The 16593-nt window shown below is 48.7% G+C and overlaps 1 protein-coding gene across 5 annotated transcripts in view; it reads left to right on the top strand.

The window, feature by feature from the left end:
- The window catches only part of Trappc9 (trafficking protein particle complex 9), a 476366-nt gene that overhangs the window by 43607 nt on the left and 416166 nt on the right, over positions 1-16593 (top strand). For all 5 annotated transcript variants that reach the window (XM_029547720.1, XM_029547718.1, XM_029547722.1 and 2 more), the window contains 2 exons: positions 1210-1426; positions 14738-14881. In XM_029547720.1, coding sequence (XP_029403580.1) covers positions 1210-1426; positions 14738-14881 — 361 coding nt within the window. The remainder of the gene's footprint in view (positions 1-1209; positions 1427-14737; positions 14882-16593) is intronic.

Below are 16593 nucleotides of genomic sequence, written 5' to 3'. Positions count from 1 at the left end.
CAACTTGGTGAACCAATGAGTTTCACTGGGGTTACTTACAGGAGCAGAAGTGACTCAGAGCTAGCTGCATCACCGAAGACCACCCCAGCATGGATGACAGCTCACAAAAGCTGAGAACCTGGAGCATGCTTGCTGTGCAGCCTGCAGGCAGCTCAGTAGGTTGGAGAGTCCTTTGCAAGTGACTCGGTTTAAACCTCTTCCAGGCAGCTGGGCTGCTTGAGTCTTCTTTGCAGATTGTCTTGTCTAAGGGTAACACAATGCAGCTTTATTGGTTAGTCTGACACTGAGGGACCTAGGGAATCTAGTCAGTTTCAGGGACTTCCTGAAACTGTTTTGAGTTGTTTACTTCCTCCTCCTCCTCCTCCTCCTCCTCCTCCTCCTCCTCCTCCTTCTTTTTTTTAAAGTGGCAAAGTACATTTTGTTTTTCTTTTTTTTTTTCTTTTTTGGTTTTTTGAGACATGGTTTTTCCGTGTAGCCCTGGCTGTCCTGGAACTCACTGTGTAGACCAGGCTAGCCTCAAACTCAGAAATCCACCTGCCTCTGCTTCCCAAGTGCTGGGATTAAAGGCATGCACCACCACTGCCTGGCCCTTCTTTTTATCTTAAACCTTTCCTGCAGGATGGAATGTTTCAATCTTGGAGGAAACTGTTCTTCAAGATCTTGTCTGCAAGGGAGTGAGTCTAGTTCTGGAATGCAAGTTGATTAAATGAAGCCTGTGGTTTATGGACATAGACTGGGTGCTTACCCACTGGAGTTGTTATTGCTGATCACCGTTGGGAGCATCCACTAGGCCTTGGCAGAAGGAAACATGCTATAAGCCAGGAAGATTCAAGTCTAAGTTAGGTGGTATTATCATCTTCTAGTCACGTGGCTCCATGTGACTAGAACATGAAAAGCTGAACAAAGTGCATTCCCCAGTCCTCCTGTCATGATGCACTCTTGTTCTTTCTCATGAATGATGTCACACGTGTTGTGTGATAACTTCCTCATGCCTGAGAATCTGGGCCTTCTTAGCAAAAGGCTGGATGTGCTTAAAGCCACTAGTCATGGGTGGCTGTCTTGTGGTGTTCATAGGGGTCCTAGAGCCTCAGGATTGTTGTGTCACAATGTCCTTCACTCTTCTCCTTTATGGAAAGAGGTTCCAGGTGTATTTCTTTTGTCCCTTTGGAAGTTTCTTCAGAAACATCTTGCTTTCTCTTTATGCTTCAGCTTTCGGAAGAAGAGAAAATCCAGCGCTACAGCATCCTGTCTGAGCTCTACGAGCTGATTGGTTTCCACCGCAAGTCAGCATTCTTCAAGCGAGTGGCTGCCATGCAGTGTGTGGCGCCAAGCATTGCAGAACCTGGCTGGAGGGCCTGCTACAAGCTCCTTTTGGAGACACTGCCTGGCTACAGTCTGTCCCTAGATCCCAAGGACTTCAGCAAAGGTACCCACGATGACCTGGGGCTGGGGTCGAGCTTGCTTTATTTCTATTGAGCTTGTGCATTTGAGCAGCCGCTGAGTGTTGCAGACTGTGGTGGGCACGTGTGGTTCAAAGGTGGCCAAGCCCTGCCTCGCACATAGCAGCAATGACTTGACATGAATTCCTGGAGCCCATCTTGTTGCCTTTGTTTTTGTGTCTTTGTTAGTGTAGGTCAGAAATTGCCCTTGAAGCCATCAGCATGGTCTGTCATCAACATAATGCTTTAAGTCTCTAATGTTTTTACTCATCTTATGAAGTTTCGTTAGGTTAGCAAGCATTGATGTGCCTTCCCAGAATAAATATACTTGGATGTATGTGTGTATACATAGCTATGCATCTGTGGCAGATCCTGATTCTGTGGTAGTAATAAATATTAAATTGTAGCTGAAAGTCTAATAACTGTAGACAAATACAATGCTCAGTTTGGCCAAAGTCTAATTAATCAAATTCCTTCTCTTAGTTACTGCTTTAGATGGGGACCCAGAGCTAGAGATGGTTTAGGTTTTCAATAAGAGAGACCTGAGTCGTCCTCTGTGCTGTTAATCCCACTGGATGCAGACAGATTTCCAGTGCTCCCACTCTCAACCACAAATCCCACTCCTCCCCTTTCACATGACTAGTGCATAGGTGCCATCCTCCCCAGACCCTTTAGCACATGACCTTCCCAAGCAGCTCTTCCTGCTGACGCCTCCATCTCCAGCAGGCCAGAATCTTTAGAAGGGAGTTGCTTGACTGAGAGGTGAGATACACTGTCCTTTTGGGTTATAGTCTCTGTTGTCTGGCAAGCTGCGAAAGCAGCATGGGCCACATTCATGTTAATAGGACATCATAGGCAGGGGGAGGTGGGAGGGGCAGGTCTAGTGGCCTCCTCCTGAAAGCCCAGCACTTGAAGGATGAACATAAACCTGAGGCCAGTCTGGGCTCCAGAGATCCTGTGTCCGAACAAGCCAGACACGGTCCCTGTGTGAGCCCCTGGCCTCTGAAAGAGTAGGTGGTGGGCAGGCCAGGTTGGGCACTTGCTGCACTTGACTAAAACCCTTGGCAGAGCACACACTGAGAGCTAATAATTTTGAGAAGACAACCCTTCTTATCTTTGAGGCAAGCACAGACAAGAGTTTTATTCATTATGGTCCCCTTATAAGAAGGAACAGATCAAGGGTCCAGTGGCCCCAAGTCTGTTTTCTTATAAATGGAGATAGGCTTTAGGTTTAAATAGAGGAAGAATTGGGGCCAGAGGTCTGTATCATTAGGTAGTCCTGGTCCAGGGGTGGTGTCATCCATCCTTGTCCCAGTACAGTACGTCAAGGTGGTGTCAAGATGTCTTTATTGCTGAGGGGAGGGGGTGCTTCCTAGGAGGCAAACAGGGTTTCAGGGTTGAATGAGGGGTGAGGCTGTGGCATGACAGGACAAGGGGCTCTTCAGATTGGTAAAGAGAATGAAGGAGGCTGGGTCCATGGCCTGCTGAGGAGAGACTGGCCTGGGCGAGTGGTCACTTGGTGGCCAGTTGTGACACCCGTGCTCAGATGTATAGCAGGCTTATGAAGGGAGGTGTTGCCCCTCCCTTCTCACCCTGCAAAGTCCCTTGGGAACAGAGCACCTGAACCCTGGAATTCTGTCTTCAGAGCAGACAATGTCTTGCTTCCCTGCAGTCATGGGGTGACGTGTGTAGGCTGGGGTCTGCTGGGCTGCTTTCCATTCATGAGACCTGCTGGTATTGTCCTTTTATGTTAGGCTCACAGGAGATCCTGTCTCTCCTGTGACCTTGTTAGCCAGATCGCCTCCAGCCTGCACCCCGACTGAGGGTTATTTTTAAAAACATTTAACATGGACCTTGGCATTTGTCTATGTTCAGTACCATCAGTGACTGTGATTCACTGTAGACAGTGTCTTTCATTGATTTAACTTTTCTGAGACAAGGTCTCATGATGCAACTCAGGCTAGCCTTGAACTGACTGGCTCAGGGTGGCCTGGAACCCTCAATCCTCAACCCAGCACACCGTTGTGTGGTGACTCTTTGAAGTAGATTTTGTCCTTGACCTCAAAAGTATATTCTTTTAACGAATTTATTTATTATGTGCGTGTGAGTACTCTGCTGTGTGTGTGTGTGTGTGTGTGTGTGTGTGTGCATGCAGAGGTCAGAGGGCAAGCTGTAGGAATTGGGTCTCTACTGCCACATGGTTTCAGCAATGGTACTTAGGTCGTCAGTCTTCGAGGCAAATGCTTTGCCCGCTGAGCCATCTTGATGGTTCCTGTCCCTTGCTTTTCATCTTAGCTGCTAGGATTGTGTGCAAGGGGTCAAGAGGAGGATCTGGGACTCTTTCCAGAAGGGCTTAGATTCTGCAGAGATTTCATGGCTCTTGCGACTGGAACAGAGGAAGCCTCTAGAATGGTGTCTGTCCTCTTCATGGGCTGGAAGAGCTGGAGGAGGCAGCAAAGAGCAGGCAGGATGATGATGCAGAGCCTACCATGGCCCTGCAATGCTCACTCTGCTGGATGCTGTACTGTGAGTTGGGACGGACACATGGATGCTCCGAGCACCTGTCAGCCCTCGGTTACATCCCTTCAGCCGGGTTCTCTTCCAGAACCCACGTACTCGATGGGTTCTGTCTGTTTTGCTACCTGCCTCCTTTTTTGTAACTTCCTCCCTCTCTCCCCTCCAGAGACAGGTTGATCTGAGGTTTGTTGAGCTCCTGTTGGATGGTTGACACCCCTTGGGGGAGTGGGCATTAGACTGATGTGCCTGGTGCTGGGTGTCAGAGCTGATCTCTCTCTGTCTCACACAGGAGCCTCGTGGGCTGCTCCCCTAGAAGCTGTTCTGGCCTCCGTGGCCCTCTGTGTGCTTCTTGGGCTGTCTCCATTGTAGTTCTGCTGCAGCCTGGCACCATAGGCCCTCGCTTAGCTCCCAGAGCCCTGCTGAGACCATGAGCACTTTCTGGGCAGAAAGCTCCATGGAACCTGGGGACACCAGCTGCTTAAAATCTCCAAATGGAGTGACCATTGCAGGCTGCCCTGGGCGCTGCACAGTCATCTCCCATCTGCCCTCTGCTGCCCTCCTCCACTCCAGTCGGCTCTCTCGAATGCAGAAGATGGCGGGCGTCATGCCAGAGGCTTCCCCTCCCTTGTTCCAGCAGCACGGACATCCATCAATGGGGGGAGGGGAATCTGGATGCCAGGGGTGGGGAGAGGGTGGGGAAGTGGAGGGGGTCGGGCAGGTGTTTGAGAATCCCTTTAACCCTGAGAAGACAGGGGAGCTCCTACTTTGTGTTGATCTTTCAGGAGCCCTGGTGGCTGTGGAGAAAGTAAGGAGGAAGTCGTAGGTGCCAGATAGGCCTGGGTCAGGGCACTGGTCAGTGGGGGGAAAGCAGAAAGAGAAAGAAGAGAAAGGTGATGGTGAGTGAGGAAGGAATTGTAGGGCTTCTGGGAGCCAAGGTCAGACTGAGTGTGATGAAGAATTTGGAATCTGAGCCTGGCTGTGGACCTTCTGCTTGGTATGTTTTTAAGAAGCTTACATGGGAACCATCTGAAAACAGGTGGAGCAGGAAAGGGCCGGCGTGCACTGTTGGAGCACCCAGAGTCCAGGGATCGGTGACTAGGTCAAGCCATTCCCGAGTTCCTGGCCTCTTTGTAGTCACCTCAGCATCCTGCTTAGAGCCATCTCCTCCTCTGTGGAGGAGAAACAGAGAACAGTGCCTGTGGAGGAAAGGCCATCCCCTGCACACTCTTCCATCGCTCGCAGCAGGACTGGGAGCGGGCGAGGCAGACTGGGACGTTGCCCGACCAGCCTCAGCATGCCTCCAGCACTATGCCAGCTATCCAGTCCTGTTTTCAGGACTTGGAGCCTTTGCAAAGGTATAGCTAGTTGCTGGACGGTGACCGACCCCAGTGTGGCCCGGAATGGTTCCTGCTGCCTGGAGCCCTCTGCCATGTTTTAGTATGCAGTTTTATAGTGAAGGGGCGGGTTACTTTGACTTCTCCTTCACTAGTAGCAGCTCTGAAAGTGAGTCTTCTTAATTCAAGACATTATAATTATGCATTTCTCTCTGTGTGTGGGCCACAGCTTGCATGTGGAGGTCAGAGGATGGCTTGCAGGAGCCAGTTCTCTCATCCCACTCTGTGGATCCTGGGATCAGCGTGTCCTCAGGTCTGGCAGCAGGGCTTCCTCACTCACTGAACCATCCCATTGGCACAAATACAGAGCACACAGACTTTTATTATTTTCCATCAATTCACTTTTCTCTGTATGATTTTGTTAAAAAAAAAAAAAAAAGATAGGCATGAGGCTGACAAGATGTCTTAGTAGTTAAAAGCACTTGCTGCTCTTGCAGAAAACCAAATAAATTCAGTTTATTTAGCATCTACATGATGGCCCCCAGCCATCTGTAACTCCAGTTCCAAGGGATCCTATACTCCCTAGCCTCTACAGGCACCAGGCACAATATGGTATACATCCATACATGGCAGAAAACACTTTCATACATAAAAATAAAATCTTTTAAAAAGTCATTATTTTTAAAAGCAGTTTCAGACCCACAGAAAAATTGATCAGGCAGTGCAGAATTCTGAGATCCCCTTCCTGCACAGAGGCATGGCTCTCCCCACCAGCTAGCAGGTCCCACCAGTGGAGCATCTGCTACAACTGATGACCCAATCTAGCCTGTCGTTTGCTGAAGTCCACAGCTCACATCAGAGTCTCTCTTGGTGCCGGACAGTCTTTGGGTTCTGACCAGTGTTTGGTGACATGGACCTATCACTACAGAGTCACACGAAGTAGCTGTCCCTTCCTGAAGCTCTCCTGCACTCCAGGCCCCAGGCCCCAGGCCCCCCGTAGCCACACATCCTTTCACAGTCTTCACACCTTTCTTCTCTGCAGAATGGTAGCAGGTATGTGTCTACTCACCTCACACATCCTGGTTGCCCGAGAGGTGGACTCTCATTGAGTCCAGCAGCCATAAACAGCCAACGGGAAGAGTCTGTGTGGGCACGTTCACCTGCCAGGTCAGTGTCCACGGTGGCTGTGTCATATGGTACAAGTGTGTGCGCTTTTGTGAGCACTGATGAATTGTCTTCCCGAGTGAAGTTCTCTTTTCCACTTCCTAAGGCAGTGGGTGATAGTCACCGCTGCTCAGTGTCCTGGCCAGCATTTGGGAACCTGTCTTAGTCAGGGTTTCTATTCCTATGCAAAACGTAATGACCAAGAAGCAAATTGGGGAGGAAAGGGTTTATTAGGCTTACACTTTCCACACTGCTGTTCATCACCAAAGGAAGTCAGGACTGGAACTCAAGCAGGTCAGGATGTAGGAGCTGATGCAGAGGCTATGGAGGGATGTTACTTACTGGCTTGCTTTCCCAGGCTTGCTCAGCTTGCTTTCTTATAGAACCCAGGACCACCAGCCCAGGGATGGCACCACCCACAATGGGCCCTCCCACCCTTGATCACTAATTGAAAAAAAAAAAAAAATGCCGGGCTGGTGAGATGGCTCAGCGGGTAAGAGCACCGACTGCTCTTCCAAAGGTCCTGAGTTCAAATCCCAGCAACCATATGGTGGCTCACAACCATCCGTAACAAGATCTGATGCCCTCTTCTGGAGTCTCTGAAGTCAGCTACAGTGTACTTACATATAATAAATAAATAAATCTTTTTAAAAAAAAAAAAAGAAAAAAAATGCCTTACAGCTGGATCTCATGGAGTTATTTCCTCAAGTGAAGCTCCTGTCTCTGTGATCACTCCAGCTGTGTCAAGCTGACACACAAAACCATTAGTGTTTTGGAGTACAGTACTGTTAGTGTTCTGGACTATGGTGTGTGGTGGAATCTTGTTTTAATTTACAGTTGTCTAGCAAGTATATTGAGCATTTCTTCCTATGTTTACCTATGGTTGGAATGTCTCTTCTGGTGATCCCATTTAAAAAACAGGTTTTGTTTTGTTTTGTTTGTTTTTTGTCCTCTGCTTCCATGATATGCAGAATAGCCCGTTAGTGATACTTTTGAGAAATACTTTCTTCCAGCATGCTTCTTGTTTTCTCCTTCTCTGGGTAGCTTATCTGCAAAACTGCAGTTTTCAATTTTCATGGCATCTACTTCGTCAGCTCTTTTCCTCATGGGCAGTGACTTTGGTGCCGTATCTAAACTTCTGTTACTCTACCAAATGCCCCTCCTCACCTTTTCCACTTATCAACTTGTAGGGGAAAGTTTCATAGAGCCCGAAGAGGTTCTATAAACATGTAGAACCTGCTACCTTATTGGAGGTCCATTTTGGTGTACTATTTGTGAAGCCCACAGTTAGCATCTTGATGTACTGCCCGGTCGGTGGCCATCCCGTGTCTCAGGCTGGTCTGCTGGGAGGCCCATCTTTGCTCTGCTGGGTCTCTGTGCTCCTTTGTCAGAGCTGTGTTAACTGTACTTACATGGGTGTAGTTCTGCAATCTCTTTTTCCTTCTATCAGTTGTTTCATTTGTCCAGTTGCCAAAACCACGCTGCCTTAGTCACTGTAGCTTTATGTGCAGTGTGGCAGTCAGGGACTTTTTTTATTAAAAAAAAAAAATTGCCCTTTTTTTGGATATTACAGAAAAGGAGCTATTCTCATTGAAGTGCCATTTCCTGTTCTTTCTGTGGGATTCAGAGCAGCTGCCATGTAGAGCGATGGTCTGCACAGGGCATCTGGGCCGTGCTCGCCTGGCCTCTGCCCACTCCAGGGCTGGGTGAGTCTGGCCCATCTCCAGCCTTGCTAGACCCCAAGCCTGTGGCTCCACATGCTCAGGGCACCTGTCTGACCCACACCAAGGCAGGCCTGTGGCGGGCCTCTTGGAGATACTTTGATATAACTAACCTGTTTCTAAGAGTAACTAAACATAGTAACTTGATATGACTAACCTGTTTCCCACAGTGGGAGGTACTGTGAGCGTCACAAATATGAGGGGATGGAAGGCCAGGACGCCATGACCAACGGTAGAAGCTTGGCCAAGTTACCTCCGTGTGCCTGGACCTTGGGGACACTGGCTTATGGGAGGGTTGGGTGAAGTTGTCTGACCTTTCCCCAGGACGGCCTGAAAGCGGTAGAAGACGATGGACTGAGTATCGAGAGCCTTTAAGGCCAGCATCCAGCTGGGCTGCAGTCCATTACTGGTGTGGCCCTCCTGTGGGCTTGATGGTGTTGATTGATGATGAGAGCGGAGGCGTCTGGACAGTCAGAGAATTAGAGGTACTGACAGAAGAGAAAAGGGCTGTTCAGTGCCCAAGCGGACTTTGCCGTATGCTGGAGGGCTTTGACGTGCTAAGGGTAGAGCCAGGAGAGAGGATGGGGAGTTTTTGAAGTTGCAAATGGTGACTTTAGAGAGGTGGGAAGGTGATTTTAAGACCTTCATCTGGTGTGCTTTCAGGAGTCTCCAGGCAAGACCGGAGTGGCTGTTTTGTCATCTCCCTTGGCGTCTTTGAACTTTACTCTGGGCTGGCTTCAGGCTAAAATCACTGGGGCTTTGTGCAAAGCCACACTCAGAGTTGTCTTAAGTCGGGCTTATCTGAGATCAGCAGTCTGAGGTCCTTGGTAGCTCTTCCTTTTCCCAGGGGCTCACGCCCCTCGTCCTCACCTTCCTGGGCTCCTTGGCACCCTCCCTCCAGCTGGGTGCTGTTTTCTTCTGAGAATACCAATGTTGCTTCCACCTGGATGGACTTTCTTTGTTTACCTGTCTCCCGAATGCTTGCCCACCCTTCCTCCTCTGGCACCCTTCCTGAGATTATTCAATGCTACCTCTCCAGCATCCTGCCAGGTCCCCGTGACAGTCCCCTTGTCTTTTGCATCCAGCTCGAGGTGTCCCTATGAATACTGGTGATGAAGGCCGGAGCCAGCAAGCGGGCAGCACAGCGCTATGGTCGCTGCTGTTCTTGTCCCCTGCCGTTGGCAAGGCTGGAGAGCGGAACATTTATTTTGAAAAATTCAGGTGGTTCTGTCCTTTTTACTTGGAGTTTTGTTTTGGGAGGGGACATTTGCCATTATTTCAGGAAAGAAGTGAGGACCAATAGAGTTAAAATGGTAAATGTCAGCTGGTTGCATTTCTAGACAATCAAAACCACTCTAAGCCCCATTTCCACTTCAAACGTTTCTCAGAGAATTAAATGGAAATCTACCAAAACCCGGACTCGTGAATACAAGCCAGGTTGTCAGATCTCTCAGGTTCAGAAGTGGCTTCAGTCTTGTTTGTGAGCCGAGCGTTCTCGCTGGCTGGCTGGAGAGGCTCGACCCAGCTCCTGTGCTCTGTGAATTTGCTGGCTTACGGGACCACATCTTCTATCGTAATCTTCTTTGTGCTGCGGTGTGAGAAGTTTTCTCCATCTTGCTTTTCGCTCAGCCTTTTCCTGAATGAAAGGGTAAATGTTGCGGAGGAACTTTTCTGAGAGAGCCTCAGAACTGATTTGCTTGAGTGGCAGCTATCAAAGCCTGAGTGTTGAACTTCGATGACACGAGTCAAATACTGCAAATCTGTCTTTGTGAAAGCTTCAGTGTTTTATAGGAGGAAGGCCACAGAGGAGGTACCATGTGCGCAGGGCTCACTGTGGAGCAAGTCCGCCCCGCCCTGCCCCACCCCACCCCCTGCAGGGGAGGCCTTACTCTTATGAGCCTGTGGTAGTGACTGGACCATTGCCCATTTGGAACAATAACCAAGTGATAGTCAGTGATGTCTTACATGAGAAAGAGCTCTTGGCTGAGATGAATGAGAATTGGGGCTTTTTGAAGGTATGACTAGCTTGGTCATGCCATGGACTCTTAACCGTCCTAAAATTCTCTTCTGTTGTAGTGTTTGGTCCTAGTCCCTTTGACCTGATGGAAACATGGCAGGGATGTGTCTCATTCGCCACCCTCCTTCTGGGTGCAAGATGTTGTCACCGTTGTATATTCCAGGAAGTTTCTGGAAGATAGGTCACATCCTGGGATGTACTGTGGAGGTGTGTGGGGGGTGCTGGGTCGCCTTCCAGATTTTCAATGGATAGGTTATTATGAAGTATTCTAAATATACAGGGACTGGAGAAAACAGCAGAAGCCAGCCCAGCCCCCAGCAAATCCCTGGAGCCATGCCACTTCATGCTGACGTGCTTGCATGTGCGCATCGAAAACAGAAGGGGAGTTTCCTGGCAAAAGACTCTCCTCTTGACCCACACACTAGTTAAGTACCCATCATGCCCCAGGCCTCTTGCCAGGCATTAAGGATTCTTGGATGAATAAGATACATTGTTGCTGCCAAGGAAATGAAGAATCGAAGGAGGAAACAGAATGTGAGCTTTACAGGAACCCTGCTGGGCCCGTTACCAGCTGAGGGCTGTGCAGGACAAGGTGGTGGGAGACAAGGCTAGCAGGGGCCAGGAGTTGCATGGAACATCTTAGGCAAACGGGCAGAGGTTAGAATGCACAAATCGGTGGTCCGTGCTCACCAGGGAGTAGAGGCAACGCGTGTTTCTCGTTCTACTTGTCAGTTGACACTGACCTGGCGCCTGAGTCTATACGAGCCTCTGTTTGGGGGTATTTGTAATAAGCACCAGACAGTCTTCAGGTCCAGGGGCCTATGAGGCAGGAGTGGCGGTGGGTATTGACGTACAAGAGGGTAATTTTGCCCAATAACCACAGCAGTAGAGATCTGGTATACCAAGGGTTTGTGCTCAGTACAATAATAGAGCAGTCTGGATCATTAATCACCCTCACAGAGTCAGAGGCTGATGCTGTGAGTTAAACACATTACATTCATTGAGTCATAATATTAGCATTTATCAGCTAGCAGTTATTGAGAAGTTAGGATAAATGGCTAAAGCACTTCAAATGGGCTGCTCACAGCTTTGTGACAAGGAAGGGCTATTATTTCCCTCCCCTGCCTGCCCTAGCTCACGTGGCCCGTTATCTCCCCTCCACTGCCCCCATAGCACTCAGCAACAGCTGCACCTCCCATGGGCTTATCTACACACAGTGTACATCCTACTGTCCCCTTAATGCTCTCTCATGCTTTAGTGCATTAGGTTCTCAGGGAGTGTGTGCCAACTGTAACTCTTATGAGCTGTTGGAAGTTTCCAGTGCGCATCTGTCTTGCCTGAGCCTGAATCCACCTATATGTGTTTTTATGACCCAAGTGTCAGCTAAGCAGGGACTCACTATTCTGGTTGATGACAGTCATTGTGGGGGAGTCGGGTGGGGGTGGGGTGGGCAGTGTTAAGGCTCTGAGTGCCCGACCTTCTTTCAAGTGCTGAGATCACGTTGGGGTATAGAGGGCAAGTCTAGTGTATACATTAACGTCTCTATAGTGCTATTTTCCATCAAAATTCCAATAGTGTTCTTTACAGAACTAGAAAAAAGCAACCCTTAAAATTCATACAGGAACAGAAAAGACAGCCAAAGTGATCCCAGAAAAAAAAGAATACTGGCATTACAATACCCAACTTCAAACTCTACTACGGAGCCATAGTAACAAAGACAGTGTGGTGCTGTACAGGCACAGACATGTAGACTAATGGAGCATAACAAAGGACCCAGAAATAAACCTACACAGCCACGGGTGTCTGGCTTTTGACCAAGGTGTCAAACACCTTGAGAAAAAGTGCCCACTCAGCAAGTCATTCTGCAGAGACTTGATCATCACCCTCAGAAGAATGAGGTTAGGGCTGCATCTCTCGTCCTGCACAAAAATCAATTCATAGTGGATCAAATATCTCAAAGAATGAGTCACTGGGGCTGCTAGAAGAAAACAGGACAAGTATGTTAAGATATCAGTATAAGCAGGAACTTTGTGGATAGAACCCCAACTCAAAGGGAGTTACCCCCAAAAGTTGGCAAATGGATAACATGAAATTAAAAGGCTTCTGTATAGCAAACAAAACTGTCATTAGGGCAAACAAACACAGTTTATAGAATGGGAGAAAACCCTTCCCAGCATGCTTTAGACAGGACTTAAGTTCTGAAATATGTAAGGTTCAAAAATTAAACAGCAAACCCAAGCAGCCAATCAGAAATGGGCTGATGATCTGAGCAGGGTTGCTGGAAGAAACACAAACGGCCAGTAAACATTTTAGAAAGCTTTCAACATCTATATTTAGAAGGGCAATGCAAGTGAAAACCACTCGGACACTCCATGTCATGCCATTCAGGAGAGGCAACAGCACATGCTGGGGGTGGTATGGGGAAAGAGGAAGGACTCTTTGGTGGGGATGTAAATTGGTATAGCCACTATGGAAGTCAGTGTGTATGGGTTCTCAAAATACTAGAGAAGGAACTACCATATAGCCCAGGTTTGCCACTCCTGGCGTATATGTAAAATATCCTAGAAGAGAGTTACCTGCACGTCTGTGCTTACAGATGCTCTATTCACAGTATCAAGGAAACAGACCCGCCTAGATACCCACCGCCCAATGATGGATAAGGAAAAGGCAGCAAACACACACAGCTTCGTTCTGCTCGCTGGAAGGAATAATACAATTATGTCATTTGCAAGAAAATGGATGGGATTAGAAAATATTAAATGAAGTAACCCAGGTCCAGAAGACACATAGCACATGTTCCTTTTCATATGCCGACCCTGCCTTCTAATTACTGCATATGTGTGCACATACAGGCGTGTCGGTAGAGTTCAGGAAAGTATAAAGACCAAGGTAAGGGAAAGGAGGGTTTTTAGGAAGTATATAGTAATAGCGGGGTAACAGAACACACGTGACATGGAAAATGGGGTGCTGAGGCTGGAACATGCAAGTGGAGAGGGCAGGCAGGGAGACAGGGAAGAGAGCAGGGGAGAGAGGATCAACCAAAACCAAACATATATGATGTCGTGTCGTAAGGAGGCTGGAGACATGGCTCAGCAGTTAAGAGTGATTGCTGCCCTTGTAGAAGACCCCAGTTTGGTTCCCAGTGCCCACGTGGGGACTCAAAATCATCTGTAACTCGAGTTTCAGGAGAATGAAACACCCTTCTCTCACCTCCGTGGTCACCTAGAATACATGTGGTAAACACACACACACACACACACACATGATAATAAATCTAAAAGCAAAATAAAAGAAACCCTTAAGATGCCACAAGGAAGTCTATTACTATGTATGGTAATTAAAAAATATTCTTCATGTAGGAGTCCTTACATCCTAGTGTGTGGACTCCTGGTGCGCGTGCGCGCGCGTGTTTGTGTGTGTGTGTGTGTGTGTGTGTGTATGTCCCTAGGGAGGTTGACAGAGGCTGCCAGGTAGCTCTGTCTATGACAGTCGTGCAACATGTCTCACTGTACTTAAGTCATTTCCCACAGCTTGCCAGTGCCCTCTAGAGTCTCATGACATTGTCAGGGACAACCCCCTCCCCCCCGCCCATGTCTACATCTTCTTTCAGAAATCAGGTTTTAGGGTGAAAAACCTCTGTTGAGTTAGTACCTGTTGCTGAAAGGAGGCAGACTCAGACTCTGCATTCTTTTTGTGTTTGTTTGTTTGTTTGTTTGTTTTTTTGTTTTTTTGAGACAGGGTTTCTCTGTATAGCCCTGGCTGTTCTGGAACTCACTTTGTAGACCAGGCTGGCCTCGAACTCAGAAATCCGCCTGCCTCTGCCTCCCGAGTGCTGGGATCAAAGGCGTGTGCCACCACGCCTGGCCCGGATTCTGCATTCTTAAGGAAACACATTCAAGTAGGCTGTATAGCCAGTCTGCCTACCTTTACTTTAAAGTGCGTTGGGCCGTTTGGGAAGGAGGGCCTTTGGGTTCCTGGGTGACCCCGTTATGTATTTATCTCTCCACTCGTGTGCTTCAGAGCAGCGTGGCTTTCAGAGTAATCTCCTTGATTGTTGATCCTGATGGTTCATCCAGGGTCATCACTTCTTGAGAAAATGTCTCTCCATTACTCAAATGCACTGGGGGCAATCTTTTCCTGGAAATGTATCATGGTGATTTTAGTGGGATGCTTTGAAGTCATGTCTTCACAGAAGAGAGAGAGAGTGGTGTAAGGCTGACTGTTTTAGTTTTCTTTCTGTTCTGGGGTTGGAGCCTGGGACCTTGCCCATGTTAGGCAAGTGTTCTACCACCGAACCCTGTCCCCAGGCAGGGACATTCTTAATGAATGAACAGTGTTCTTGTCTGGCAACACTATACCTGGGATTGGGGAAGATGCTAGGTTAGGGGAAGGGTTAGTAGGGTTGGGGTGGTGGCAATGGGGGAAGGGTTGTGGCAGCAGTGGTAATTGATTTGTCTGTTTTGAGTCGATAGTTGAGGTCATTGTCTATGAGCTGCCACGTTTCACGCATGACCTTGAGTACCGATTTTGTGACCTTTCCCGCAGGCACACACCGAGGCTGGGCTGCCGTTCAGATGCGCCTGCTGCACGAGCTGGTCTACGCCTCCCGAAGGATGGGGAACCCTGCATTGTCTGTGCGGCACCTGTCCTTCCTCTTGCAGACCATGCTGGACTTCCTGTCTGACCAGGGTGAGTGAATTTGTACTTTTTCCTTTCCAGGGAGCCTTGGGTGTGGCTTTGGGTGTGGCTTGGGTGTGGCTGATCTTAGGGGATCTTCCAGCCTGGGTGCTGTGTTTGCTACTTTGTCTTCTGACCAAGTACTTGATATGAAGCAACTTAAGTGGGGAAAGATTTTTTTTTTTCTCGTGGTATGGGGGGGATACATCATGGTGGCAGGCGATAGAGCTGTCAGGTCTCACCTCCACACATCTTCACAGTGCAGAAAAGAGACAGGACAGGAAGTAGAGTGGTGCTACAAGTCTCAAGGACCACTTCTCCAGTGACTCCTATCTTCCAAAGGTTCCACTGTTGAGGGAAATATTAAAAAAGGATGACCAGTCCCTGCTCTACACCCAGCTCCTCTCAGCCCCGGCGGTCTTGCCGGCCAGTTCTTATCTCATGGAGACTCTGACTCAGTGCTCCAAAATCTCTCCATCCAGCTTGCTAAGTTCCCACTGGTGGGTTGTGCACTGTTCTCTCTTGAAACCAGGCGAGTGGCCGTGTGAAGGAGGACACAACACAAACTTAGTTCAGAAACCTTGGTAACGCAATCGCTGGGCACAACTAAACTCCTAATCTTGTAAGCCTCATTAAATCTAAATCCTCCAGAGGCGAATCCTGATTGGAATCCTGATGGGATTGAAACTGGGAGATACTAGTAGCTACATCATGTCTTCACGCTATCCCCATCCAAAAGGGCTCTCTCTCCCTCCATCGTCTCTCTTTCCCCTATTCAACCCGGAAGTCCTGCCTACTTGCCCAGTGATTGACTTCTTTATTCATTAGGGGATGGTTCACAAGAAGTCACCAGAGAATTTGACTCTTTCTTCTCATAGCACCTCCCAGGAGAGTGAGATTAGCATCAAAATACAAGCAACTCCAGGGCTGTCCAGGACCTTCCACAATCTCCCAACTCAGGGCCTGTACATAAGTTTGCATTCAAACCAATGCAAAGAATGTAGGTTCCTTGTCCTTGGGGGTACGTTGTGTAAAGTGTGAGTGCCAACATGTGGCATATTTGTGGGGACTTGTATTCAAGTCCTCAGATCACAGCTCTGAGGGTTTTCATGCCTGGATATCTCTATATCTGTCCTCTAGATGGAAGTGGCACAAACAGAGGTTGACAGCCCCTAAATGCTCCTCTGGCCATTGCTGCCTCCTGGAGCCCTTTGTCTGGCTTCCAGAACCACAGGCAAGGATGCCATGCTGTCCTAGTGCCTAGTATCAGTGTACCTTCCCAAGCTGCCTTTTCGAGTTTTCTCCCCAAGTATCTTTCCTCACTGATAATGGGTGTTGCCTCATTTCTGGCGCTCAGTTGTCATCTGTGTAATTCAGCCCAGGGATATTCTCTTTGCAGCTTGTGAGATAGCTCGCCTTGGTGTTTCCTCTGTCCCAGAGAGTCAAGCCATCAGAAGGGGGCTCTGTGGCTTCCCCATCAGGCCTGCCTTTCCACTTACATCCTCTGCTCCCAATGGTCTGGGGCCCATCTGGTTTCTTGGGAAGATACCCTCTGCCATGATATAGGTGTGAAGGGTAGGGTCCCTGCTGTGATGTGGGTGTGCAGGGTAGGGTCCCTGCTGTGATGTGGGTGTGCAGGGTAGGGTCCCTGCTGTGATGTGGGTGTGCAGGGTAGGGTCCCTGCTGTGATGTAGGTGTGCAGGGTAGGGTCCCTGCTGTGATGT

Source organism: Mus pahari, chromosome 17 (assembly GCF_900095145.1).
Source record: "Mus pahari chromosome 17, PAHARI_EIJ_v1.1, whole genome shotgun sequence".
Lineage (NCBI taxonomy): Eukaryota > Metazoa > Chordata > Mammalia > Rodentia > Muridae > Mus > Mus pahari.
Note: the sequence above shows the minus strand (reverse complement) of the source record. Positions and strands in the feature narration are given on the sequence as shown.